This window comes from Pediculus humanus, genomic scaffold (assembly GCF_000006295.1).
Source record: "Pediculus humanus corporis 1103172108238 genomic scaffold, whole genome shotgun sequence".
Taxonomy (NCBI): domain Eukaryota; kingdom Metazoa; phylum Arthropoda; class Insecta; order Psocodea; family Pediculidae; genus Pediculus; species Pediculus humanus.
Window position 1 is genome coordinate 25,781 of NW_002987808.1, and position 27,187 is coordinate 52,967.

Sequence of the window (27,187 nt, forward strand, 5' to 3'; positions counted from 1 at the left end):
CGTTAAAATCATGTATGAGTAAATAAATAAATAAAAAAAAAAAAAATGTTAAAAAGCTAAAAGACACTATATAAAAACATTAAAAAACAATTTTCTATAATTTTTTAAAATTTTGGCAGTTAACATTTAATTTTATAATTAAAAATTTTTTTTGGCCAATTTCTTATTTATTTTAAAATATATATAAAAAAACAAATAAATTTTAAATTAAGTGTAGTGCGTTGTTTACAATTCTAAATCAATCATTACTTTTTAACTTATCCATAACTTTCTACATAAAAAAAAAAAAAAACAAACTATTCTTAAATATTATATATTTTAAATGCTATTTAACCATCTTTTTTTTTTTTTAAATGAAAATTAAAAAAATTAATTTATCGTTATTTAAAATGATATTTCAAAATAAAAGTACATCATCCCGGAGAGTACACATAAAGCATTTTTTTTTTTGATTTTCAATAAAAAAAAAAAAAAAATTAAATTTTCAGTCCGAGGCAAAGATTAAAAAAAAAAAAATCACGAGTACATTTATTTATCAATTTAATTAAAACCTATATATAAATTTGTGCATCGATTTTTTTTTTTTAAACATATTTTAATAATTAATACATTTCAAATTCCAAAATTTTAAATACTAAACCCTACAATCCGCTCTTGGAAGTAATCGATTCGATTCGGCCGTACTAAAATCCATTTCATTTGTAAACGTTAAATTTTTTGAAAAGGGCCATTGTAACTTTACGTCCAATCTAAAAGAAAAATTTTTTTTTTTTTTTTTAAATTTAATTATTTATTTAAATTTGTATGAAATACATCATTAGCCAATTATTATTATTTACCCGACGAAATTCTCTTCTAAACTAACGTGCTGATAATAAGTTATTAATTCGATGATGGATTTGAAAAAACGAGACAGTGATAAATAATACGATAGAGTTCCTTCGACATTTTCTTCGTAAACCTTCATGTGTTTAACTTTTTCATTAGTTCTGAAAAATAAATCCGCAAAAAAATTTAATTGTTTTTCCATCGAATTAACCGATTCACGACTTGCACGAATGATGCATACTTTAAACTTATGGCGTATATTGTTTCCGACGGATTTGTTGGACGTTGAGGCCGAATCCTTAACAGGTACGTGCCATCCATTTCGTTTTCTAAAAGGCTCGTTGCAGTTTTCCTTCCCATTTCGCCCACGAACCACAAACAATCTTTCAACTCGTTAAAACTCAAGTTGTCGTAGTTGGTAATTGGGGAAGGTGGAGGGTGGCGCATCGGAGGAGTGATGGAACGATTGGAATTAAAGGAAGACTGTAAACGAGGAGGAGGAAGTTGAGGTACTTTTGTGGATCCGCAACGGCCGCAGTACGGAATGCATATTTTATGACAATTAATGTGACATTTTTCACACTGGTATCCCTGATAGATTTTCCCTTTTAAAAATTTACTGCAGTGACTGCACGTGGTCGGAGATTCAAACGTAAACATTTTAAAATTATGTTCCGTGTTTCGGCAAACGGAAGGTTCGATGTTGTCTCTGTAATAACAAATTATTAAACACCATTTTGCAACATTTTCATACGTAACGAAAGGAAGAACGATTTATAAAACTTACAGAGCTTCAGATATAGCATTCATGAATTTCTTTTTAAATTCTTCAGTGCGAGAGTAACAAGTGTAAGCAGTAAGTTCCGCTCTGTGAACTAAATACCATTGATAACTCCACCTTGCATCCCTTGTTAAAATTTTTTTTTCAATATCTTGTATTTTATATTCATCTAACCTAAGAGATTCTCTATAACAGTATTGATCGCCCTAAAATATAATCACGATAAAGGATTTTTAGCGTTTAAAGCTCAGCGACCACCAAAATTGTCTAAATTTATTCTTCTGCTTTACCTTCAATGCTTTGCACATGACCATCACGCGATCAAACACAAAAACATATCGGACTTTTTGTTTTTGATCATTGTGAGCTTTAATTCTTAATTCCCCGTCTAAAATTAATCGACCGTAGTCTTTTAATGTAAAATCCGGTGGCATATGCCAGTCCGAAATGCTTTGTTCAATGTAGGCAAGAATAGCTAAAGCATCGCTGTCTCTTTTGACTTCATTAATGTATTGAGCAACATCAACCATGGCTTCTTTAGCTCTCTCTAATCCTCTGTAATCTTCATGATTCTAAAAAATTTAACTTGGCATTAATATAACAGTATTAAACCAAATAAAATGTATCAAAAATATTAGTGAGAACGTGAAAAATGAATAAAAATTAAAAAAAAAAGGTAAAATCTAAAGTTACCATTTGCGTTTCACTAACTAACTTATCCAACAATAAATGATATTTCAATATTCGTTGCATTGGTACAGATAAAATATCTCTTAATTTAAATTTTCCATTATTTGCTTCTTGCTGACAATTCTAAAATAAAAATTGTTTTTCGATACAACAATTACTAAATAAATAAAACAATAAAATAATTCTTTTTGTGTCAATTTTTTGTCAGGTTTCATTCAATTAATTTCATTCTTCGAGTAAGTTAATTTACACATTTTCAAATCAACTCACCTCGACTTCATTATTTATCATTTCACTTCTTCCGCATAAATCCTGAATAAGATTTTGCGCATTCGTTAAATTGGCTATGTAATCTCCATAAATTAAAAACTTTTCCCTGAAGCTTAAAAAAACTTCACTTAAACGAATTTTCCCATGAGGGGAAGCAGCTTTTCTAAGTTGAGTCAAAAACACGCCGTGGATTTCATACAATTCCTAATTGTGATAACCATTAGAAAAAATTTAAAAAATCAATAATAATAATAATAATAATAATTTATTTAAAAATTCACAATTACCTTAATATGAGCAAAAATTATTTTAAAATCTTCTTCTCTAATAATGGATGCTAGAGGACGCATAAAACTTCGTTGCAAACCTCCTAAAACGTCCAAATAATTTCTTTCGGTTTCGATTAGTTCGTTAATAACATAATCTCGTTTTTCTAAACTGGCAGGTAACGCTGATGGTATCTGAATAAAAAAATAAAAAATATAGTTTATAATAATTATTGAATTAAAAAGGACAGGTAAGTATAAGTTTGTTCATTTACTTCCTGATGACAAGAAGGAAAACAAAAGAAAAAAAAACTTACCTGTTGTAATGATATTCTATTAATCGAGCACAAATCATGGTAAATTTCTTCATTTCGCATATTAACATGATGACTGCTATATTCTGCATCTTCAGCACGCAATACATTAGAATGTACTGTGTCACTGCTATAAAATTATATATAACAAAAATCTAAACATACACAAACAACTAAAGTGCTCTAATTGCGAAAACAGTGCAATAAAAAAAAAAAAAAAAAATTTTTTTTAATTAATCGATTCGATTAATAAGGAAATCAATATTGCTATATTAAAGGTAAAAAAAATAAAAACAATGATATCCTTATTAATCATAATCATACAAAATCTTTCAAGATTTTCATTTTAGTTTTACATAAAATTTTTTATTTTAAATCAATTGTTTGAGCAATATATAAAACGATTTTAAATTAAAAATGTAAAGTAACTAAAAGAATGTAAAAAAAAAAAAAAAAATTAATTGTTTAATGAGGCCCATTTCTAATAAGCAACACTAAAAAGCATTATTAAAAATTAAAAATTAAATTAAAACCAATAAATCAAAAAAAATTAAACTAAAGTAAAAAATATAAAATTTTGGAAAAACCGGGAAAGAAAAGTATGAATATAAGTTTATCATTTAACTCTAATTAACTTCTCCAAACTAAATATTACTTTAAAAAAAAAAAAAAAAAAATTAATCATGTTCCCTGTTTTTCAATACAAACTAAAACAAACTTAACATCAAGCATTCACATTTTAAAAAATTTTCCAAGAATCGATAATAGTACAAAAAAAAAAAAGCTATACATGTGATTTTTTTTCAAGTAATCAAATTTAGAAATTAATAATTTTATAAATAATATTATGTGAATGCTTATGTTAAAAAAATATAAAAAAAAAAAAAAAAAACTTCCACAAAAAAACTAACAAACTCAAATAAACAAAATTCAAGTACATAAATAATTATTTTTAATATATGTATATATAAATCCTGCTATATGTACCTGTGGAGGGAATGTAAAAGATATATAGCAGAGATCTTCATAGATCTCTTCATCATGATAATCAGAACATCTTATGGTAAATTTCATCCAATCATTGGAATTAATACTAAAAGAAGATTAATATTCTTTAGATAAATTATTTAAAAACAATTCAAACAACTAATTATAGAAAAACCTCTTAGAATTATACTTTTACAAATATTATGAATTTTAATATATACTATTTACAAGTGCTTAAAAATAAAAATATAAATTTGGTTTTGACTTTAAAATTATTTACAAAATAATAATAATTAGATACAGATCAGGTAGTAATAATTTATAACATAAAGTAATTAATAAAAAATAGCTTTGCTTGTTGATAAATCATTATGAAATTCAATGAAAACATCTTAAAAATAAAATAAATAAATAATGATATAATTATAACTACCTGGCACTCAAGTCCTTATATAATTCATCATGAGATGATCTGTGTTTTATTAATGAAAAACCACTGAAAAAAAATTAATAGAAATTGAATTAGATATAAGTGCAAACATTTTATTTTTTGAATAATTAACTAATGCTTAAAAATACCTAATATTCTTTTTTTTAAACTTAGGAGAGAGGGAGAGTTTTGATAAAGTTTGTAAAACCTTCACAAAATCAGTGAGATCAAACAAAACAACTGGATCGAATAAATCACTTTCTTTAAGACCGAATGTGTCATGTGAAGTTTGCAGAAAAACTTTTATATTTTTTAAGCAGAGAAACTGAAAAATAAAAAGTTTTAATGTAACATTTTAAAATCAAATCATTAAAAAAACAAAGATATTTACAACATTGAATAAATCAATGAATTTTTGTTTAATTAAAGTTAATTAATAATGATCAGTTCATTATTAATCATACAATAAAAAAAAAAAAAAAATTACATTGCGTTTTCAAAACAGAAAGTTGTACTAGAGTACAGTAAAATATTGTTTGGTATATAACACCCTAAATACCTGTGATAACCGAGGTTTCTGACTAACATCTTTTGTATCAATACACCCCGGCTCAATATCATTCAGTAAATTACATAAAATAACACCGTCTCTTAGAGTAACAGCTAAATCACGAGCTTTGGCTTCTGCACCGTTTGCTATATGATCACTTCTTAAAATTCCACAACGTGTTAACCAATCGGCGCATTCACGCCAAGGCTCAATTCTAGCACACATGCTTTTAAATTAAAAATCTCAAATATTATGGGAGAAAAAACACAAATAAACCATACACTTTATCATATTTAATATTGCGAAATACATAATTAGTTTAGCACTTCATATCTGCAGGTTAGCCAACATAAATTATCTGTGTCAATGTACAATTTGTAAATTACATTCATAGAGGGCTTAGATTCCAGGATTTAAAAATGGAGGGATAAGTTTTGGTTATTTTTTAATAAGGCCGGTTAATTTTGAAGAAAGTGTTTATTGAAAATTATATAAATTAATTCTTTATGGAAACTTGTAAAGAAGTAAGAGATTTACAAATATTACACCATTTAATTACATTAAATAGGCTTTTTACTTTAATTATAACTGTTCGGCTTTTCGTCTAACTCCTCAACGTTTTTTATTTTTTTTAAAAATTTCATTATTTTTACAGATCGATCGGCCAAATGATACTTTCATTTGGGAAGAATTATTAAATCTTGAGTAAGTAAATTATTATTTTTCAAAATCATTAATAATTATACTACCTTTAAGTTGATCAATGGTTATTTTGTTGAAAACACATTGGGTTAACAGATAACTTTCATCTTGTTGTGCCAAACATTTTTAAATGTTTTAGGCTTATAATAATTTTTTTATTTATAACGTTTTAAATTTATTTATTTTCATAACTTGATAGCAATTAAAATTTTTAAAAAATCAGATCAGAATTTGGATTCCTACAGAAATAAAATCCTTTGAAAAATTTTTTTTATGAAATATTATCATTTTATTGTAGTTGTTCTTTAGAAGATTATCAAGATTTGCAAGGGAGATATAGTGCTCTTCTTGAAACCTACAGCAAAGAAATAGAAAATTCTAAAAAAGTTAAAAAAAGTTTAGAAAAATGTTTAAAATTTTATTCTAAATTATGCAAGGTTAGTACAGTAATTTTAAATATGTATATGATCAACAAAATTGTAAGTAATTCTTTTTTTCTTTTTTTTCTTTTTACTAAGAAATATGAGGCTCAACAAAAAGTTATATTATCACTGGAAAAGAGTGTTAAAGAAAAAATGACTTGCCTGGAAGAATCTTTTAAAGACCAAGAAAAAATGAAAGGATTGATTAATATTTATAAAAGTGAAAGAAGTCTTTATACAGATGAATCAAATTATGAGTTAAAAAAAGACAAGGAAATTTTACTCGATATTTGTTGTCAGTTAATTAGTGAATCTGTTAAAACTAATAACATTAGTGAGTAAACTTTTTTTTTTTCCCCGGATTAAAACCAACTTTAAAAATCAATTTTTTTTTAATAAAAAATTTTTATGTTTATTTTAGGAAACCTCACAAATTTATTATTAAGAAAATTTAGGAAAGATTTAAGCGATGAAAAATTAAATTTACTTAAAGGTAAAAATGTTAATTTTAAGGAAGTTTTTAAAGTTGATAATTCTGAACCGCAAAGTTTTATCAATTCACCTAGAGATAATTTGTCTGAATATAAGTTGAAAACTGATTTAAAAAAAGAAAAAGATTTACCTTCTTTTAATGAATGTTCTCACCATAATATTTTTAACAAAGTCGATGAGTTTTCAAGTGATGAAAAATCGTTAAAAAGCATGCTGAAAACTTCACCGGAAAATTTTAAGGAAAACAGTAATGAAATTATTACTGTAACCGATAAAGAAATATTTGATCAGAGTAAATGTATCTCTGAAAAAAAGTCTAATGTTGTATTTGAAAAAGAGAAAAATGATACAATTGAAAAAGTTGATAGTGAAACAATAAACTCTGAGAGCAGCTTGCTTACTACTACAGAATGTAAAATTAAATTATTAAAAAATTTTTTTGAAACAGACGATGAAAATAACAGTTCAGAAACCTTACCAGAAAATAGCATGAAAAATTTAATAAATCAATCTGTGATAAATTCCAATAATGTCGCCTGCCGAGAAAAAAATTTTGGTATTAAGAAAAAAAACACTGAGTACTTGAATGTTCATAATGACCAATTAATTACAGATGATAAATCTAAAACAAGTGAACAAATTTTAGAGAAAATTGATAGTAAAAATACTGATTGTTCTGAAATAATTAGAGGTACTCATAGTTTAGTAAACGAAGAAATTATGTCTCCTTCAAAAGCCTCAGAAAGGAACTGTGATAATTTAAACACGTTTAAAAGTATTTGCCAAAGCCAATTGGAATCCACTGAAGAAATAAAACGTAATAAAATTAATTCTGATAAAAATAATTCTGTGTCTAATTCCGAAACTAAAATTTTTCATTCTAGTCAAAGTATTTTTGATGTACCTATGTATCAAGATAAAAACGAATTAAATTCTAATTTAACAGTCATAGAAAATTCTGGAAAATTAAAAACAAACATGTCGTTCAGTCAAAATAATTATAATCTTAATAACAGCACTGAAATTTGTGATATTACATTTAAATCATCCGAAAGTAAAGGAGAAGATTTAAGTGAGTTAAATATAAATCACAAAAATTTCGATAATAAAACAAATCCTTCTGAAAACCAAAATTTTGAGTTAGTTAGTGCGAGAATTTCAGAGGATTCAACAATTGTTGATGTAGATGATCGAGAAGAAGATTTGTCGAAAATATTTATCGAAATGAAAAGAATAAGGCTGTTGTCTCCAATAAAAGATTTGGAGAAAAAAAAAAAAATAGTTTCTTTGAGTAATTCAACGTGTGATTCATTGATGGATAAAAATATTTCCGTTAGTAAATTACACGAGTCAAGGGTTGATTTTAATAACGATGAACAATTTAATGATCCTTTGTTAAAATTAGAAAAAAAAAGGCATTTGATCGGATTAAATTCAAATAAAATTAAAAAAATTAAAACAAATGAAAGTGCAGGGAACAGTTGTCAGTCAGGATTTTTGGATTCGATAATTTGTGCCATGTCAATTCAAAATCAAGAATTTAAATCAAATTCATTTAAAAAAGAACAAAATGTAAATTTAATAAATAATGCTCACGAACAAATTCCTTTAAACAACAATACAGAATCAGAATCCAATTTACGAACGTACGACTGTGTTAGTTTAGGAGGACACAACAATAAAAAAAAAGGGGAGTCAGAATCCCGAAATTTCCATGGGAATTCATTTATAAACACGGAAGAAAAAAAAGAAAACGGTAAAAAAAAAAAATTAAATTTTTATAAAAATAAATATATAAATTTGTTTTTTTTAATAATTTTTTCATGTTTTTTCAACAGATAAAAAGACAATAATGGAAAAATTCTTAAAGAAAAAAATTGAGGAATTTATTTCTTCGACGAATTCAACGAAAGAAGAAGCGAATAAAAATGTTAACGAATTAATATCAGTATTAAAAAATTGTGAAAGTGACGTCATTGAAAAAGTTATAATTTCTTTAGTTTTTGAAAATGTCAATGAGGAAATAGAAATAAACGAAAGGCCGATTCCACCGTTGACGAAAACTCAACATCGACTCATAATAATTCTTTCCGTATTAAAAACTCAAGATTCGAGAACGGAAAACGTCATATCGGCATTGATGACGAAAATATCACAGAAATTATTTCTCAATCAATATCTTTGGCCCGACGAAACCGTAGAAATGGCTTCCAGGTTTTACGTGGCTCTTTGCGTCAATCGTAACACGACCGAGAGCATACAATCCGCGTGGAAATTTTGCTACCAGGCGATGATGGAAATGAATCAAAGATCTTGCCTAATTTTTTTCGTCGCCCTGCAAACGTGGCCCATCATGTTACACAAAGCATCCGAGCTGGGAAACAATGTTCTGGCACTGACAATAGTCAACATTTTCTTACACATGCCGAAAGGACCTCATCGTAACCGTCATAAAAAATTATTAGCGTTGAAACATCTCCTCATGAATTATTACAAATTCAACATGGATGACACGATTGAAAATCACGCGATCAAAGTTATGGATTTATTTTTCAACGGCGAAAATGTTGTAATCAAGTCGATTATTTTACTTGTTAAGTACAGGGATTTCGTGTGGTTGAAAAAAAATTTATTTTCCAAATTAATATCGAAATTAAAAGACTGGATCGGCGAGGAGGGAACCTGTCATAAAATTTTAGATTTATTTAAAATAATAATACCGATTTATTTGAATAAAAACGAAGCCATGTTGGATAGCGTGGGAAAAGAAATATTCGAGATGGTCATTTTTGAAATCTCTGAAATATTGTCATCAGGAAAATGTGAGTTGTTTATAATACTTTGTTCATATTAATTGTGATAATTTTTTTTTTTAAATTGACATTAATTTTTGTAGGTAAACACGAGTCGGAATTGAAAATTATCGAAGTGTTATTAATTTTGAAAAATTTTCCGACAGCGCAAAAAATAGTCAGAGAATGGAAACCCAAAGAATTCATAAGCGAAGATTTGAGAAATCAAATTTTGAACGTTTCAAGCGAAAATATTTTACGAGAATTGAAATTTAATCGTAAAAGGGAAATGATTGAGTCGAGAAAATATTCAAACGGACCGAAAAAGAAAAGGAAAAATAATAATAAATTAAAAAAGAAGAAGAAAAAAAAAAAAGTTAAATAAAAATGTAAACGTAAAATGTTTTGTAAAATGTCACTTGGAGGAGTAGGCGTAAGAATTTATTTAAAAAAAAGAAATTTTTTACATTTTTTTTTTTTTTTTAATAAGCCGTTTGCAAAATGATTTTGTTTATAATTTGAAAAACAATTTTTTTTAATAATTGCCTATATTTTTTTGGCAAGTTTATCAGTATTTTAAACGGAAATGCAAAACAAGTTATAAAAGGTTGATAAATATACCAAAAATTATTATTATTATTATACAATAATTGATGCTCAATTTACTAAATACGTATAATTTGTCATTTAAAAAAAAAAAAAAAAAAAAACGGATTATTAAAAAGTCTTATTATCGATTTGATATATTGAATTGAAATTTTGTAAACAAAAAATTTTTTAAATATAATTTTGATTTAAATGTCCAAATTTTATTAAATTTATCCTTTAAGAATTTTTATTTTCGATTCGTTCTATTGAAATTATCAAAAATTATGCTCTTTGTTAAAGTGACTTATTGAAAAATGTTAAAATTATGGATTTAATTAATTAATATATATTAGAAATATTTAAATTTTTAAAATTTGAAATTAATAATTCCCAGACTCGCATGAATAATAAATAAAAATTTATAAACTTATAATAATTCAATACATTTATTAAAAACAAAAATAATTTTTTTTTTTATATATATATATAAAAGTTTAAAAAAAAAAAAATAAATAAATAAATATTTTTTCAATTAATAAAAATTTAATAGATATTATTTTATGAGTAAAATATACACAATTGTTAAAAATAATAATAATAATAATAATAATAATAAAAGTAAAATAATTTCTAAATAAATACATTCGTTTCTTTTTTTTTCTGTATATATATATATATGGTAAAATAATAAAATAAATTAAAATTAATATTTAATTTTAATTAGTTTTTTAATGATTAACAATTTTCTACAAGTACTCACACTATTCATTTGGGATACAAGAATAAAATTTTATATAGCCCCTAAGGCTCTAATTCTAGGAAAAAATAATTCATCCCCTGAATAAAATTTTGCCTGAAGCTTAAACAAAAAAAAAAAAATTATTATTATTATTATTAAAATCTTTTATTTATTTAAACTCAAAAAATAATAATAATAATAATTATTATAAAATGATTATGAAGGAACAGGCAAAACACCGGGTTTTTGCACAACCTAATTTAATAAATTTTTTTTTTTTTTTTGTTTAATAAATTTAAAAATATTTAATAAACCAATATATATATATATGTATAAACTTTATTTATAAAATACACTTATCAAACTGTAAAAATATGAATAATAACGCGTCACAGTTATATTAAGAAAATAATTATTATTATTATTATGTAGAATTTTATAATAAGTTTAGTATTAAAAAAAAATTCACCGAAAAAAAAAATAGTTAAAATATTTTATGGAAGCTGAATGATGAGATCTTATTGTAAATTAATATAATTGTGTGATTGATTTTTTATTTTTTTATATTTCTTCAATATATATATTATATATATGGCCAATTTGCCAAACTCCCCCAAAAAGCTGGATTCGAGTTATTTTCAATAAAAAAAAAAAAAAAAAAAAAAAAAAAAAAGCATCCGTTTATTTTTCCCCACCGACACTTTCGCGGCACAAATTTTTTTTTTTTTAATATTCGTATTAAATAAATTCTAATTTTCTAAATATTAAAAGCAAGCCGAGAAATCATTTTTTCTACTGCATCATATGAGCCATCATGGTTCCACCAAATGAATAATATATATATATATGTAAATAATTAAACACTTTTGTCACATTGGGCATGGTGTGTTTAATCAACACGTTGGCACATCTTTTCTTGCCGAAAATGAAACGATCGATCTTATTCCTTTTACTGACGTCTGGAAAATTAATTTTTTTTATTAGTGAATTTATTTATTTAAAAAAAAAAAAAAAATGATGAAATAAATCGATAATTTTCTCACCTTCTTTTTTGTACCGTTTAAAAAATCTTTATAGTAATCAGAACGGACATATCTTTGGTAAGTGTCTTGTTTCATTAAATCATATAAATGAGCCTGTAAAATTTTATCAGAATTTTAATTATTTTAAAAATAATATATATATATATATAAAAAGAGGCCTTAAAAAATAAAATGTTTCAGCGTAGGCGTATGTAACTTATCAAATTTAAACTTCTGTTGCAAGAATAAAGAAAGATAAAGCGGAAAAAATTAACTTAATGCAACAGCATTAAAACACTCACACCAGCAGCATCAAAACTCCACCTATTTGGATCTTCTAAATTTTTTTTAGTTTGATTGTATGATCTGCAGTCTATATTAACTTGCGAACTTGCATCCGGTGCAAGATACTCTGCCCAAATTTCTTTCGCTCTTTCGGCAACTTTTTTCTGTGGCAAAGTATGAAATTCCTGTACCGCTTCCCAAAACCTAATTTAAAATCAAAAATAATTTTCCTTTAACTTTTTTAACTTTTACACGTACTAATTAGTCGAAAGAAGTTAAAAATTTACTTTAAATTTTCTCCGCTAAATTCTTTTTCCAAAAAACTCAGAAAGTGATCACGGCCAGCAGGATCTTGAAGCAATTCTTTCAAACTAAATGCCCATCTTTTAACTCTTCTTGCAGACAATTCTTTACTACAATAATAATAATTTTAAGTATTTCATTCATTATAACTAACTGAGTTTATTATTAACTAAAAAATAAATAAATAAAAAAATTACATATTTTTTTCTTGCTCCCATAAATCTGGACAATCAGAAATCCATGGATTACTCAATTCAGGAGGCATGAAAAATGGGTCATACTCTGCATATTGCTCATGGTAATTTATGTGCCTTAAAAAATTATGTTAATAACTTAAGTAACACTTCTGCAGCTTAAAATAATATAAAATAATTAATAATTTTCTTACGCTTCAGCCACTTTTGAAACTTTAATATTTCTTCTATCCAAACGACTTTTAAGAAATAAAATTTGATTTTTCAGAGAATCTATTCCACTTTGATTACTTTCCACTTTAGTTATTTTCCTGCAGACTTTTTTTATATCTGACTCTGTTGTGTTAACACATCCAGGCTGCAGATTTCAAATAAAATTTTTAAAATCATTTCTGAATATATATTTATAATTGGTAATAATTTTTATTATTTTGTTACCATTGGTCTGTGAACATCCCAAAATGCTCTCTCTTGACTATCTAATACTTTCCTTTCTAGTTTATCTCTTTTTTTATCAACTTTACTTTGAGCTTCTGCCTGCATGAATATAAACTCCCACTTTCTGGAAAACATTTTTTGTAAACGAGCCAAATTTTCCGCTTCATAATCTGCCAGTTCTAAACGCGTTTTATTTTGCATTGTTCTTTTACACAGATAAACAGCTATAAAAAATTTTGTAAGTAATCAAATAACTTAATTTCTTATTTATTTTTAAAAAATGTTACAATGAAATACCATAATCTGTATTTTCTGGTTCCCAACAATTTGATGGCCAAAAGTAAGGAGTTTGAAAGCGATAAAATGAATTATCATTTTTAACAGTTAAAGCATGATCGTCTATGGGGAAAAAATATCCATGGGAAGCCATTAGGTGAGCAACATGTAAAGCTTCTACTTGATCATCTACATCTAAATTTTTTGTCATCCACAGTATAAGATCAGCTCCAGTGAAAACGGAAGGAATTTTAGACATAAAGCTTTTCACAGTTTTTACAGGTACACCAGAGTTCTCATCCTGCATTTTTTCAACAATTTGCTCCATTTTTTTGTACACTATATGATTTGGAGAATCATCACCTATTCCTGAATCGGTAATATTTGTTGGAGAAAGCCTTCTACCAATTTTATTTCCAGCAGGATCAGGTTTTCGGCGAGAGCCGGACTTTTCTGAACTCATAGTTACCATATCACATTTAAATTTATATATATCCTTCAACGCGAGTTTTTCTAGGTATAATACGTTCCATCTTTTTGAGAACAGTACTTATCTTTAACAAAAAAAAATATATACGTATATTTATAGCGCGAAGAAATAATATTGAATATTTAACATTCAAAACGACAAACAATCAGTATTAAAAAATGAATTTTAGGCACGAATATAATAATTTAAACAAGGCATAAAAATTTTAAATAATTAAAAGCTGTACCTTATTCTCAATTAAAACAATGTTATAAAAGCTGTTAATCCAAATAAGAGCATGGCAAATAAAATCTTTACTGATTAAAAATGAGACATCCATTCTCGTAAAAAATTATATTTGATTTAGTAAAAATTTGATTTGCATACAGTTACGTTAATTGTACATAATTTTTAGTTAAAAGTATAATTCAAACATAGGAATATCACAGTCACACTAAACTATCACCTAAATTACCATTATAAATTTTTAATAACTAAATTTTTTGATTAAATGCAGCTTTTACACGTTTATTTAAACAAAACGATGATTTAAAAGATTTAAATTAAAATTTTTCAGGTCGACCATTTTTTTTAAATCAATACACATCTGGGTTGGAATAGCGCATCCAAAGCGATCCCTGATCTACTGGCCTGGAATTTAAAGATTTTCATTGGTTATAAGGAGCATAGTGGCCAACAGAAAAAATTTTTTTTCTGTTGATATAATATTTTTATAAAATATACTAAAAATAATTCTTCGGCATTTGCTTACTAAAAACAAGATGCTGATTGAATGATTGAATATTCTTGCTGTATACTAACCGCAAAACTTTTAGTAAACAAAACTTTTTAAGGCTAAAATTTTTCCTTTTAGTTTTGTATTTTTTTGCGTTTTCCAAATGAAATTGAATAATTATAAAAAAAATAATATGAATTTAAGTTATTAAAAATTTAAAAAAAAAACAACAACTGTTTGTACTATTTGATTTAAAAAAAATTTTTTTTTAAACTTTATAAATTCCTACATTAAGTTCATTTCTTTATTATCGACTTATTTACTTATAATACCTTATGGGCAAATAAATAAAATTTTTTCTATTAGTATTTTTTAAAATTGTGTATTTTTTATAAATTTACGATAGTTTTAAAGTAAAAAAAAAATATTAATAACTTCTGAGTCAAATATTAATAATAAAGTTTCCAAGTTTTCTTATTAGCGGTTTTTGCTTTTAATATTTAGAGAAGGCGGTGTTAAAAAGTTTAATGACATCATCGATTAATTAAAAGCAGCATTAATAATTTTATAATTTAAAAGTCACCAGTTTGAAAGGATCTAGTTCTGGAACAAATTAATTGGAACTAGAAAATTGTAAGTAGATATTAAAAATAATTTATAACAGTTTTAGAGTTATTATAATGTAAACTAACGGAGCCACACCCTGAAAGTAGCCTTACTGTAGTTTTAATAAATTATAATTAATCATGATCTAATTTATAAAGTTTTAGGAGAAAATTTCTTTTTATTTTTTGTAATTCAAAATTTTTTTTTATAAATGTATAAAAATTTGTGTAATTTTTTTTCTACTTATTGAAATTTTTGTTATGTAAAGTTGAAGTTTTTTTTTTTTCTTTTCTAATTTACCGCAATAGCGAAGTTTTATTTAATACGACATAAGGAATGCAGCAATAGAAAAATCATATGAGCGAATTAAAGGATTTTTTTTTTTAATATAATTTTTTAAAAAAGATTATTAGGTTTTAGCTTTACGATATTTTTAAGCTTTATTATATATCTTTGCAAACTCCTGAAAATATTTAAATAATTGAGGAGAAATTTTCAAAAATTTTGTCCAATTATGTTTTTTTATTTAAATGAAAGAAATTCAAAATTGAAAATGATATACTAGTTTTTTTAATTTAATTAATTAGGTAAAATTGTAATAATATTTTAGAAAAAAGAAAAAAATTTGACATTAGGTCAAATTAAAAAGGTCAATTTTAGGGCGTGTAATACTTGTTACTTTCTTATTTTTTTGATTTATTTTTGAGTAAAATTTTTTTTTCTAAAGTAAAAAAATAAATTTTTTGAACTTTAATTTTGGTAATTAAATAGAAATTTAAAAAAAAAAAGTTGCACTAAACTCAAATTTTTTATTGCATTCAGAATAATCATGGAGCAGATAACACCCAAAGAAGTAAAAATTTTAGAAACTGTTGAAGACATTCAAGAAAGAAGAGATCAGGTTTTAAATCGTTATGGCGAATTTAAATCAGAAGCTAGAGCCAAAAGAGAAAAACTTGAAGATTCCAGAAGATATCAGTATTTTAAAAGAGATGCTGATGAACTTGAATCTTGGATTTATGAAAAGCTTCAGGCTGCATCTGATGAAAGTTACAAAGATTGTACAAACTTGCAAGCGAAAATTCAAAAACATCAAGCTTTTGAAGCTGAAGTAGCAGCACACAGCAATGCAATTGTTGTTCTCGATAACACTGGACAAGAAATGATTCAACAAAATCATTTTGCTAGTGACACCATTAAAAAGCGTTTAGGTAATTATATCAGGATCCCTTTCGAAATTCCTCTTCTTTTGAAACTTTTAAAGGTAATTTAATTTTTTGTTTTATTTTTTTCAGATGATTTGCATGCTTTATGGGAACTTCTTTTGAGTCGTCTGGCTGAAAAAGGAATGAAATTAAACCAAGCACTTGTTCTTGTTCAGTTCTTTCGTCAGTGTGATGAAGTCATGTTTTGGATAAATGATAAAGAAACTTTTGTTACTACTGATGAATTTGGAGATGATTTGGAACATGTTGAAGTTTTGCAAAGAAAATTTGATGAATTTCAAAAGGATATGGCTTCACAAGAATATCGTGTTACTGAAGTTAACGAATTAGCTGATAAACTTGTACTTGAAGGCCATCCCGAACGTGAAGTTATAATCCGTCGAAAAGAGGTTGGTTTTATAAAAAAAAAAAAAGGGGCATCTTTTACGATTAAAAATTAGAATGTTACAATAAATCTTTTTGTTAATATATTTTTTAAGAATAAGTTATTTTTAAATCAATAATTGTATGAAAATTGAGAAATATACAAAAGATAATTGTTATTCAATTAGGATCTTAATGAAAAATGGGCCAGGTTGAAGCAATTAGCTCTAATGCGCCAAGAAAAATTATTTGGAGCTCATGAAATTCAGAGGTTCAATAGAGATGCAGATGAAACCGTTGCTTGGATTTCTGAAAAAGACGCTGTCTTATCATCAGACGATTATGGTCGTGATCTTGCAAGCGTTCAAACTTTACAAAGAAAGCATGAAGGAGTTGAAAGAGATCTAGCAGCTCTTGAAGACAAAGTTTCTACTTTGGGTCAAGAGGCTGATCGTCTTTGTGGAATTCATGCCGACCATGGTGATCAAATACAAGCTAAACGTGCTGAAATTGTTAGCTATTGGGAAAGTCTTACGGCAAAAGCCAAGGTAATTCTACTTAACTGAAAATTTATTACGAATAAAAAGTTGCAAATATTTTTGAAAATGAATAATACTAATTTTTTTTTTTTTTATTTAGGAAAGACGAAGCAAATTGGATGAATCGTACCACCTTCATAGATTTTTAGCTGATTTCCGCGATTTGATTTCATGGATAAATGATATGAAAACCATAATTTCTGCAGATGAGTTGGCGAAAGATGTAGCTGGAGCTGAATCTTTGCTTGAAAGACATCAGGAGCACAAAGGAGAAATTGATGCTCGAGAAGACAGTTTTGCTGCCACTACTGATGCCGGGCAAGCTCTTCTCGCTCGTGATCATTATGCATCACAAGAAATCAAGGACAAATTATTGACATTATCAAATGAAAAAATATCTTTGCTCGGTTTATGGGAAGAAAGAAGAATATTGTACGAACAATGTATGGATCTTCAACTGTTTTACCGTGACACAGAACAAGCTGATACATGGATGGCCAAACAAGAAGCTTTCCTTGCCAATGAAGATTTAGGAGATTCTCTTGGTATGTGTTGAAATATATAAATGTTTATTTTATTTTTATTTAAATTACTAAAACTTTTTTTTTTTTTTGTTAATAATAGATTCAGTTGAAGCTTTAATTAAAAAACATGAAGATTTCGAAAAATCTCTTACGGCTCAAGAAGAAAAAATTAAAGCATTGGATGAATTTGCAACTAAATTAATTGAAGGACAACATTATGCTGCGGATGACGTTGCACAAAGACGAGCTATGGTAAGCTTTTAATGAAATTATTAATTTTTTAAAAAAATCATTAATTTTGTAAATTTATAAATTAGCTTCTGGAACGCAGAGCGGCTCTTCTGGAAAAATCTGCCAATCGTAGAGATATCTTAAACGATTCCTTCCGACTTCAACAATTCGAACGAGATTGTGACGAAACAAAAGGTTGGATTAACGAAAAATTAAAATTTGCAACCGACGACAATTACTTGGTAAAAAATTATTTCTTTTTTTTTTTTTGGTCTTTATAAAAAAAATTGTTTTAAATTTTAATTATAATTTTTTAATAATAATTTAGGACCCGACTAACTTAAATGGAAAAGTTCAAAAACATCAAAATTTCGAACAAGAATTGGGAGCTAATCGATCACGTATGGATGAAATAACATCGACTGGTCAAGATCTCATCGATGCTAATCATTATGCCTCTGGTTCTTACAAAATCTTTTCCTACTAAATTATTATAAGTAGTACACTACGTAATTCTGAATCACACTCATTTTTTTTTTTTTTTTTTTTTATTAATTTAGATCGCATTCAAGCTAGAACTGATGAAATCGTGCAATTATGGGATGCATTGGTCGCAGCCACCGATAAAAAAGGTACCAAATTACAAGAAGCGTCTCAACAACAACAGTTTAATAGGACAGTGGAGGATGTTGAATTATGGCTTTCGGAAGTTGAAGGACAATTGTTGAGTGAGGATTACGGAAAGGATTTGACAAGCGTGCAAAATTTACAAAAAAAACATGCCTTATTGGAAGCTGATGTAGCTTCTCATCAAGATCGTATTGACGGTATCGTTCACGCTGCTGAAACGTTTGTTGAACGTGGTCATTTCGATGCAGACAACATAAAAGCAAAACAAGTAAAATTTCTATTATTACATTAAAAACTTGTAGAATTTTTTCTAATTTTAAGAATGCGTAACATTTAGTGATTTCTTTTTCTCTCTTTTTTTTTTTTTTATAGGAAGCCCTTAGTGAACGTTATGCTGCATTGCAACGTCCCATGGGAATAAGAAAACAACGTTTGTTAGACTCACTTCAAGTTCAACAGCTTTTCAGAGACATTGAAGATGAAGAAGCATGGATTCGTGAAAAAGAACCTGTTGCAGCCTCTACCAATCGAGGTATTAGGTTTTCTTCGTAGTATCTTTTCTCAGTTTTCATTTTTTATCTTAAAGTTGAGTTTGTTTTTGTAATCAGGTCGCGATTTGATCGGTGTCCAAAACTTGATTAAAAAACATCAAGCTGTTTTGGCGGAAATCAATAATCACGAAAACAGAGTCGCTGCCGTTTGCCAAGTCGGTCAGCAAATGCTCAACGACGGTCACTTTGCAAAGGATGATATAAAACAAAGGATAGCCATTTTAAAAGACCATTGGAATCAACTTAAAAATAAGGCCTTGCAGGTTAGCCATAATTAATTTTGCATTTTAAAAATTTTGTATTTTGGATATAGTTGTAAAGTGTAAAACATCAATTTATTGCAGAGAAAACAAGATTTGGAAGATTCATTGCAAGCTCATCAGTATTTCGCTGATGCTAATGAAGCGGAATCTTGGATTAAAGAAAAAGAACCGATCGTGACGTCTACTGATTACGGGAAAGACGAAGATTCTTCCGAAGCGTTGTTAAAAAAACACGAAGCTTTGGTTTCCGATTTGGAAGCATTCGATAGTACAATATCTGCTTTGAAAAAACAAGCTCAAGCATGCCGTGTACGTTTTTTCCTCTAATATCGATTTATTAAAATAAGTTGTAGACGATTGATTGTAAATATTAAATTACCTGTTTGTTTTAAAGCAACAAGAAACTCCCGTCATAGACGTCACAGGAAAAGAATGCGTTATGGCTCTTTACGATTACACGGAAAAATCGCCTCGAGAAGTGTCGATGAAAAAAGGAGACATTCTCACCCTTTTGAATTCAAATAACAATGACTGGTGGAAAGTGGAGGTAAACGACAGGCAAGGTTTTGTTCCAGCTGCTTACGTGAAAAAAATGGAAGCAGGACTTACGGCTTCGCAGCAAAACTTGGCAGATAATAGTTCGATTGCTGCTCGTCAAAACCAAGTAATTATATTAACAATTTGAGAGCCTGAAATTTTATCTTTAAAAATTTTTTTTTTTTTAAAATTTCATTTCTTTCTTAGATTGAAGGTCAATATTCACACTTGTTGGGATTGGCAAAAGAAAGACAAAATAAATTAGATGAAACCGTTAAGGCTTATGTTCTTGTAAGGGAAGCTGCAGAATTAGCCAATTGGATTAAGGATAAAGAGAATTATGCCGAAGTGGAAGATGTTGGCGAAGATTTAGAACAAGTTGAAGTTTTACAAAAGAAATTTGATGATTTCCAATCGGATTTAAAAGCTAACGAAGTCAGATTAGCTGAAATGAATGAAATTGCCGTTCAATTAATGAGCATCGGTCAAACTGAGGCAGCCGTAAAGATTCAAACTCAAATTCAGGTAATTTATTAAAACGTTTTGAAAGCAATAAAATATTTATAATTTTGCCAAATCCTTTCTGAAATACCTTCTTTTTTCGTTTTTTTAGGATTTGAATCACAAATGGGCTTCGTTGCAACAGTTGACATCAGAACGTGCTGCCCAATTAGGATCCGCTCACGAAGTTCAAAGATTCCATCGGGATGTCGATGAGACAAAAGATTGGATTCAAGAGAAAGATCAGGCTCTTAATAATGACGATCTGGGAAAAGATTTAAGAAGCGTTCAGGCTTTGCAAAGAAAACATGAAGGATTGGAGAGGGATTTGGCTGCATTGGGTGATAAAGTAAGAAAAAGAAAAACATTTTCGACCGTATTTTGATAAAAAGGAAAACTAAACATTTCACCATTATTTAGATTCGTCAATTGGATGAAACTGCTAATCGTCTTATGCAAACGCATCCGGATACTGCCGATCAAACTTTCGCCAAGCAACGTGAAATAAACGAAGAATGGACGCAACTTACGGCCAAAGCCAATTCTCGTAAGGAAAAACTTTTAGATTCTTACGACCTTCAACGTTTCCTCAGCGACTATCGTGACCTCATGTCGTGGATCACTAGCATGATGGGTCTCGTGTCAAGTGAAGAATTGGCTAATGATGTTACCGGAGCCGAAGCCCTTTTGGAACGTCATCAGGTACACTTGCATTTCTTACTAAATTTCAAATTCTTACAGCAATGTAATATTGTGGTAAATTTACAATTTAAAATTTTAAGTACAAAGTACATTTGTTATAAAGACTTGATGAAGAGAGGTTTGAAAAAAAAAAAAAAAAATTAAAGCAAAAATTTTTTTATAGAGTTATCGAGTGGAAATTGATTCTCGCTACGGTATCCCTCAGGTATATTGTCCCTAACATTGTTTACATAAGTTTTCATAAAGATAACCAATTAAATATTTCATCCAAAAATATTTTTACTTTTTTTCTAAAACTAACTTTCAACTCATGTTTGAATTAAATTTTTAAAGCTTTAAAAAAAAGTTTTCATAACATTTTAAAACCTAAATAAATGCGTGCCATTTTATTTTATTAAAAATAAAATATAATCTTTCCATTGAAAACGGGAAAGAAAAAATGAGTGGAAAATTTTTTTTTAGCTGGCTTATCATATGTACAAATTGGGCGATACGAAATATTGGGCTTTGATTTTTTTTTTTTTTTTTTTTAAATTTTCAAAAAAGAGTATTTAATGAAATAGAAAAATTTCAGTATGAAAATTCTATGCAGTTTTATTTATTTTCTTTTAAACAAAGTTTTTCTTTAAAAAAAAAATTTTTTGATGATGCGTTGAATCACTAGGTTAATATAATATATATATTTGAAAAATTTTATTTCTGTTTGTTTAGGTTGCGTTTTTTTTTTTTACCATAAGCGTTCTTTAAAAATTTTAAGAGCCTTATTAAAACAAGCTTTAAAATTTGAAATTTATTTTTTTTAATATAATTTAATTATATAAATTTTTAATTAATTTTATTAGGAACACAGAACTGAAATTGATGCTAGGGCTGGAACGTTTCAAGCTTTCGAGTTATTTGGACAACAACTTCTTCAAGCTGGTCATTACGCCAGTGTTGAAATACAGGAAAAATTAGAAAGCATGCGTGAAGCTCGCCAAGAATTGGAAAAGTAATTTTTTTTTTTTTTTTTTTTTTTAGCATTGAATAACAGAAAAGAGTGGGAAAAGTGAATGAATAACCCTTTTAATATTTTGTTTAAAGGGCTTGGGTTGCCAGACGCGTTCAATTAGATCAAAACTTGGAACTTCAATTGTTCTACAGAGATTGCGAACAAGCTGAAAACTGGATGTCTGCTCGAGAAGCATTTTTAGCTTCCGAAGAAGTAGATTCTAAAGGAGATAACGTGGAAGCCTTGATAAAAAAACACGAAGATTTCGATAAAGCAATTAATGCTCACGTAAATATTTATAAAAACATAAAATGAATTTCAAAATTTTTCTATAAAATAAAGCAAAAATCGTCACCGTTACTCCTTTAGGAAGAAAAAATCGCTGCTTTACAAACATTAGCCGATCAGTTAATGGCTGCCAATCATTATGCTTCCAACGACATCGACGAAAAACGTAAACAGGTTTTAGATAGATGGAGACATTTGAAAGAAGCTTTGATTGAAAAGCGATCACGTTTGGGAGAATCGCAAACATTGCAACAGTTCAGTCGAGATGCTGATGAAATGGAAAATTGGATTGCGGAAAAATTACAATTGGCTACGGAAGAAAGTTACAAGGATCCAGCAAATATTCAATCGAAACATCAAAAGCATCAAGCTTTTGAAGCCGAACTTGCAGCCAATGCAGACAGAATTCAAAGCGTTTTGGCCATGGGAACTAATTTGATCGATAAGCATCAGTGTGCCGGATCTGAAGATGCCGTGCAAGTAAGTTTTATTTAGTAATCTTATAAAAAAATTTTAATATAAAGTTTTGAAGGAAAGTGAAAATTATAAAAAACTGTCTTTCACAGGCGAGAATTGCTTCCATAACCGAGCAGTGGGAATTTTTGACTCAAAAAACAACGGAAAAAACATTAAAACTCAAAGAGGCGAACAAACAAAGAACTTATGTGGCCGCCGTCAAAGATTTGGATTTCTGGCTTGGAGAAGTTGAGTCATTGTTAACATCCGAAGATTCTGGAAAAGATTTAGCATCCGTTCAAAATTTGATGAAAAAACATCAATTGGTAGAAGCTGACATAAGTGCTCATGAAGATCGTATCAAGGGTATAATTTTAATAAATTTTAACGGTTTATTGTGTTACTCACTTGAAAGTAAAATTTTTTCATTAAATCAATTGCAGACATGAATAAACAAGCTGATTCTTTGATTGAAAGTCAGCAGTTCGACACTGCGAGTATTCAAGAAAGACGTCAATCCATTAACGAACGCTACGAACGTGTGCACAATTTGGCTGCTCACAGACAAGCAAGATTAAATGAAGCCAACACTTTACATCAGTTTTTCAGAGACATTGCCGATGAGGAATCATGGATTAAGTGAGTTTTACATTTTAATTAAAACTGATTCATTATTTGATTTTTTTTTTTTTTTTAATATGTGACGTAATTTTTCTTTTAAATTCATTGCAAAATTCAGAGAGAAAAAGTTATTGGTCGGATCCGATGACTACGGACGTGATTTGACCGGAGTTCAAAATTTGAAAAAAAAACACAAGAGATTAGAAGCCGAATTGGCATCTCACGAACCTGCTATTCAAGCCGTGCAAGAAGCCGGAGAAAAATTAATGGACGTCTCAAATTTGGGCGTGCCAGAAATAGAACAACGTTTGAAAGCCTTAAATCAAGCTTGGGCCGAATTAAAACAATTGGCAGCCACAAGAGGTCAAAAATTGGATGAATCGTTAACTTACCAACAATTTTTGGCCAAAGTCGAAGAAGAAGAAGCTTGGATAAGGTATGAAATTGAATTTAAGCGAATTTCAATCCCGTTGGTAAATGCCGTAATTTATTATTATTTTTATTTTCAGTGAAAAACAACAATTGCTATCAGTTGAAGATTACGGAGATACAATGGCTGCCGTTCAGGGTTTGCTTAAAAAACACGACGCATTCGAAACTGATTTTGCTGCTCACAAAGAACGGTGTGCAGACATTTGTAATGCAGGTTCCCAACTCATCGAAGGTGAAAATCATCACAGTGACAGTATTATTCAAAGATGTCAACAATTACAAGTAATTTTCTTATTTTTTTTTTTTTTATTTAAATTTTATGTATTTGCTAAAAAATAAATAAATGTGCGTTTTAGAATAAATTGGATCACTTGTCAAATCTGGCTGCTCACCGCAAAGCAAAACTAATGGATAATTCTGCGTACTTGCAATTCATGTGGAAAGCGGATGTTGTTGAATCCTGGATTGCCGATAAAGAAACTCATGTTCGTTCGGAAGAATTTGGCCGGGATTTGTCAACGGTTCAAACGCTTTTAACTAAACAGGAAACATTCGATGCAGGCAAGTGTGAAAATTTCAAACAATATTAAATAATTTGTTTAAATTTGATTAAATTCGATTATTATTATTATTATTATTATTATTTTTGTTAATCAGGACTTCACGCGTTCGAACACGAAGGTATTCAGAACATAACCGCATTGAAAGATCAATTAATTGCCGCTCAACACGATCAGAGTCCTGCCATATTGAAGAGACACGGAAACGTAATTGCAAGATGGCAAAAGCTTTTAGCAGATTCGGATGCCAGAAAGCAAAGATTATTGAGAATGCAAGATCAATTCCGTCAAATCGAAGAGCTTTATTTAACTTTTGCGAAAAAAGCTTCCGCGTTTAATTCATGGTTTGAAAATGCCGAAGAAGATTTGACGGATCCAGTTCGATGTAATTCTATCGAAGAAATCCGAGCTTTGAGAGATGCTCACGCTCAATTTCAGGTTTTTTTTTTTTTTTTTTTTTTAAAAAAATTTAATTGAACGAACAGGCATCATTCGATGAAAATAATAATAATAATATTATTTTTAGGCATCTTTGTCATCAGCTCAAGCTGATTTCGAAGCTCTGGCCGCTTTAGATCAACAGATTAAAAGTTTCAACGTTGGACCGAATCCTTATACCTGGTTTACCATGGAAGCTTTGGAAGACACTTGGAGAAATTTAAAAAAAATCATTAAGGTAAAAAAAAATTTTTTTTTTTTTTTTTATTTTAAATGAAATATTTCTTAAAATGTTCATTTTTTTCTTCCTTTTTTCCTTTTACAGGAACGAGACACGGAATTGGCAAAGGAAGCTCAACGTCAAGAAGAAAATGATAAACTTCGTAAAGAATTTGCCAAACACGCAAACGCTTTCCATCAATGGTTGACGGAAACGAGGTAAATAAAAAAAAAAAAAAAAAAAGAAAAAACATTAAGAGACAATAATTTAACACCGTACAAACAAAACAAACAAACAAACAAACAATAATTTGGTAATTAAAGATGTTTGTAAGAAAAAAAAAAAAAAAAAAAGAAAGAAAAATTAAATAGAATTCTGAAATATTTTCATTTCAGATATAGATTACTAGGGTGGAATGGGTGAATATATATTGATAAATAATATGTGTTGAATTTTTATTTATTTATTTATTTATTTTATTTATTTTTATTTTTTTCTAACAATCTTTGCTAAATTTTTTGGGTTTTTTTTTTTTTTTTGCATTTCCCCGAAAAATTAATATTTAAAAAAAAAAAAAAAAAAAAAAAATTGATGTTTTTGCGTTTTTTTTTTTTTATTTTTTACAAAAAACATTAAATTTATTATCATTATCGATGCTGGCAAAAAAAAATTTTTAAAAAGGCTGAAAGGCTGAATCAAATTTAAAAGCTAAAGTGTGTGTGCTTTCATTGCATGTTTCTCACTAATTTACAAGTTTTTTTTTTTTTTTTTTTTTTTTTACTCGCTAATAAACAAACAAGCAAACAAACAAAAAACAAGCTTGAGGTGTTTAAATTGAAATGAATGTTAAAAAAAAAAAAAAATTTCAGGACGTCAATGATGGAAGGTTCTGGATCGTTGGATCAACAACTCGAAGCAACGAAAAGTAAAGCGACGGAAGTTCGAGCACGTAAATCCGATTTGAAAAGAATCGAAGATTTGGGTGCACTCCTCGAAGAACATTTGATTTTGGATAACAGGTACACGGAACATTCTACCGTGGGACTGGCACAACAATGGGATCAATTGGATCAATTGGGAATGAGAATGCAACATAATTTGGAGCAGCAAATTCAAGCGAGAAATCAATCGGGAGTATCTGAGGATGCTCTCAAAGAATTTTCCATGATGTTTAAACATTTCGATAAGGATAAGAGCGGACGTTTGAATCATCAAGAATTTAAAAGTTGTCTTCGTGCTTTGGGCTATGATTTGCCCATGATGGAAGAAGGACAACCTGATCCCGAATTCGAAGATATACTCGGTTGGTTTTTTGTTTTTTTTTTTTTTTTTTTTCTCCTTTACGTCGTCATCGTCATCCCGGTAAATACAATTTTTCTTTTTTCTTTTTTAGATGTCGTCGATCGAAATAGAGATGGTTTCGTATCACTCAAAGAATACATGACGTTTATGATAAGAAAAGAAACGGAAAACGTACAAAGTTCAGACGAAATAGAAAATGCCTTCCGAGCAATAACTGCTGCCGATCGACCCTACGTCACCAAAGACGAATTATACGCGGTGAGTTTTATGAAAAAAAAATCATTAAAATTGTAATTAAATTATTATTATTATTATATATATTCCGTTATAGAATTTGACGAAAGAAATGGCGGATTATTGCGTCGATCGTATGAAACCTTACGTGGATCCAAAAACGGAAAGACCAATTCCAGGAGCATTGGATTACATAGAATTCACTCGCACGCTTTTCCAAAATTAAAAAGCTATAATTTTAAATTAAAATATATTAATATATATATTATTATTGCTTAAATTAAGACTTAGATTTTAAAAGTATTCTTTAAAAAAATTTATTTATATTATTATTATTATTATTATTATTAAAATTATTTGCAGTTTTTAATTTAAAAAAATATATTTAAATTTGCTTT

The 27,187-nt window shown here is 28.0% G+C and overlaps 4 protein-coding genes across 4 annotated transcripts; 2 read left to right on the plus strand and 2 right to left on the minus strand.

Annotated features, from left to right (window-relative positions):
* Positions 1 to 634: 634 nt before the first annotated feature.
* Phum_PHUM459000 (protein vav, putative) lies at positions 635 to 5,341 on the minus strand (the record flags this gene model as incomplete). The annotated part of the gene is made up of 15 exons (XM_002429961.1): positions 635 to 749; positions 840 to 989; positions 1,070 to 1,228; positions 1,313 to 1,537; positions 1,616 to 1,815; positions 1,868 to 1,876; positions 1,900 to 2,181; positions 2,303 to 2,422; positions 2,570 to 2,773; positions 2,857 to 3,030; positions 3,153 to 3,268; positions 4,577 to 4,632; positions 4,716 to 4,866; positions 5,070 to 5,080; positions 5,115 to 5,341. The coding sequence occupies 15 exons, from the start codon at positions 5,339 to 5,341 to the stop codon at positions 635 to 637; spliced, it is 2,199 nt and encodes a 732-aa protein (XP_002430006.1).
* Positions 5,342 to 5,622: 281 nt separating this feature from the next.
* On the plus strand, positions 5,623 to 9,909 carry Phum_PHUM459010 (DNA repair protein RAD50, putative; the record flags this gene model as incomplete). The annotated part of the gene is made up of 7 exons (XM_002429962.1): positions 5,623 to 5,640; positions 5,772 to 5,821; positions 6,117 to 6,255; positions 6,337 to 6,574; positions 6,734 to 8,304; positions 8,603 to 9,554; positions 9,629 to 9,909. 7 exons carry the CDS (start codon positions 5,623 to 5,625, stop codon positions 9,907 to 9,909), a joined length of 3,249 nt encoding a protein of 1,082 aa, XP_002430007.1.
* A 1,835-nt stretch (positions 9,910 to 11,744) lies between these two features.
* Positions 11,745 to 13,832, minus strand: Phum_PHUM459020 (Regulator of G-protein signaling, putative; the record flags this gene model as incomplete). Its single annotated transcript, XM_002429963.1, has 8 exons — positions 11,745 to 11,810; positions 11,895 to 11,987; positions 12,176 to 12,362; positions 12,446 to 12,571; positions 12,659 to 12,772; positions 12,850 to 13,013; positions 13,094 to 13,317; positions 13,391 to 13,832. 8 exons carry the CDS (start codon positions 13,830 to 13,832, stop codon positions 11,745 to 11,747), a joined length of 1,416 nt encoding a protein of 471 aa, XP_002430008.1.
* A 2,177-nt stretch (positions 13,833 to 16,009) lies between these two features.
* On the plus strand, positions 16,010 to 27,015 carry Phum_PHUM459030 (Spectrin alpha chain, putative; the record flags this gene model as incomplete). The annotated part of the gene is made up of 29 exons (XM_002429964.1): positions 16,010 to 16,391; positions 16,476 to 16,795; positions 16,958 to 17,317; positions 17,409 to 17,853; positions 17,933 to 18,084; positions 18,150 to 18,305; positions 18,392 to 18,524; positions 18,624 to 18,961; positions 19,066 to 19,225; positions 19,302 to 19,507; positions 19,589 to 19,816; positions 19,902 to 20,171; positions 20,252 to 20,569; positions 20,658 to 20,894; positions 20,966 to 21,247; positions 22,090 to 22,238; positions 22,331 to 22,526; positions 22,608 to 23,006; positions 23,093 to 23,348; positions 23,426 to 23,621; positions 23,722 to 24,039; positions 24,113 to 24,317; positions 24,392 to 24,596; positions 24,693 to 25,033; positions 25,122 to 25,271; positions 25,359 to 25,471; positions 26,123 to 26,556; positions 26,647 to 26,813; positions 26,887 to 27,015. 29 exons carry the CDS (start codon positions 16,010 to 16,012, stop codon positions 27,013 to 27,015), a joined length of 7,245 nt encoding a protein of 2,414 aa, XP_002430009.1.
* Between the last annotated feature and the right edge of the window lie 172 nt (positions 27,016 to 27,187).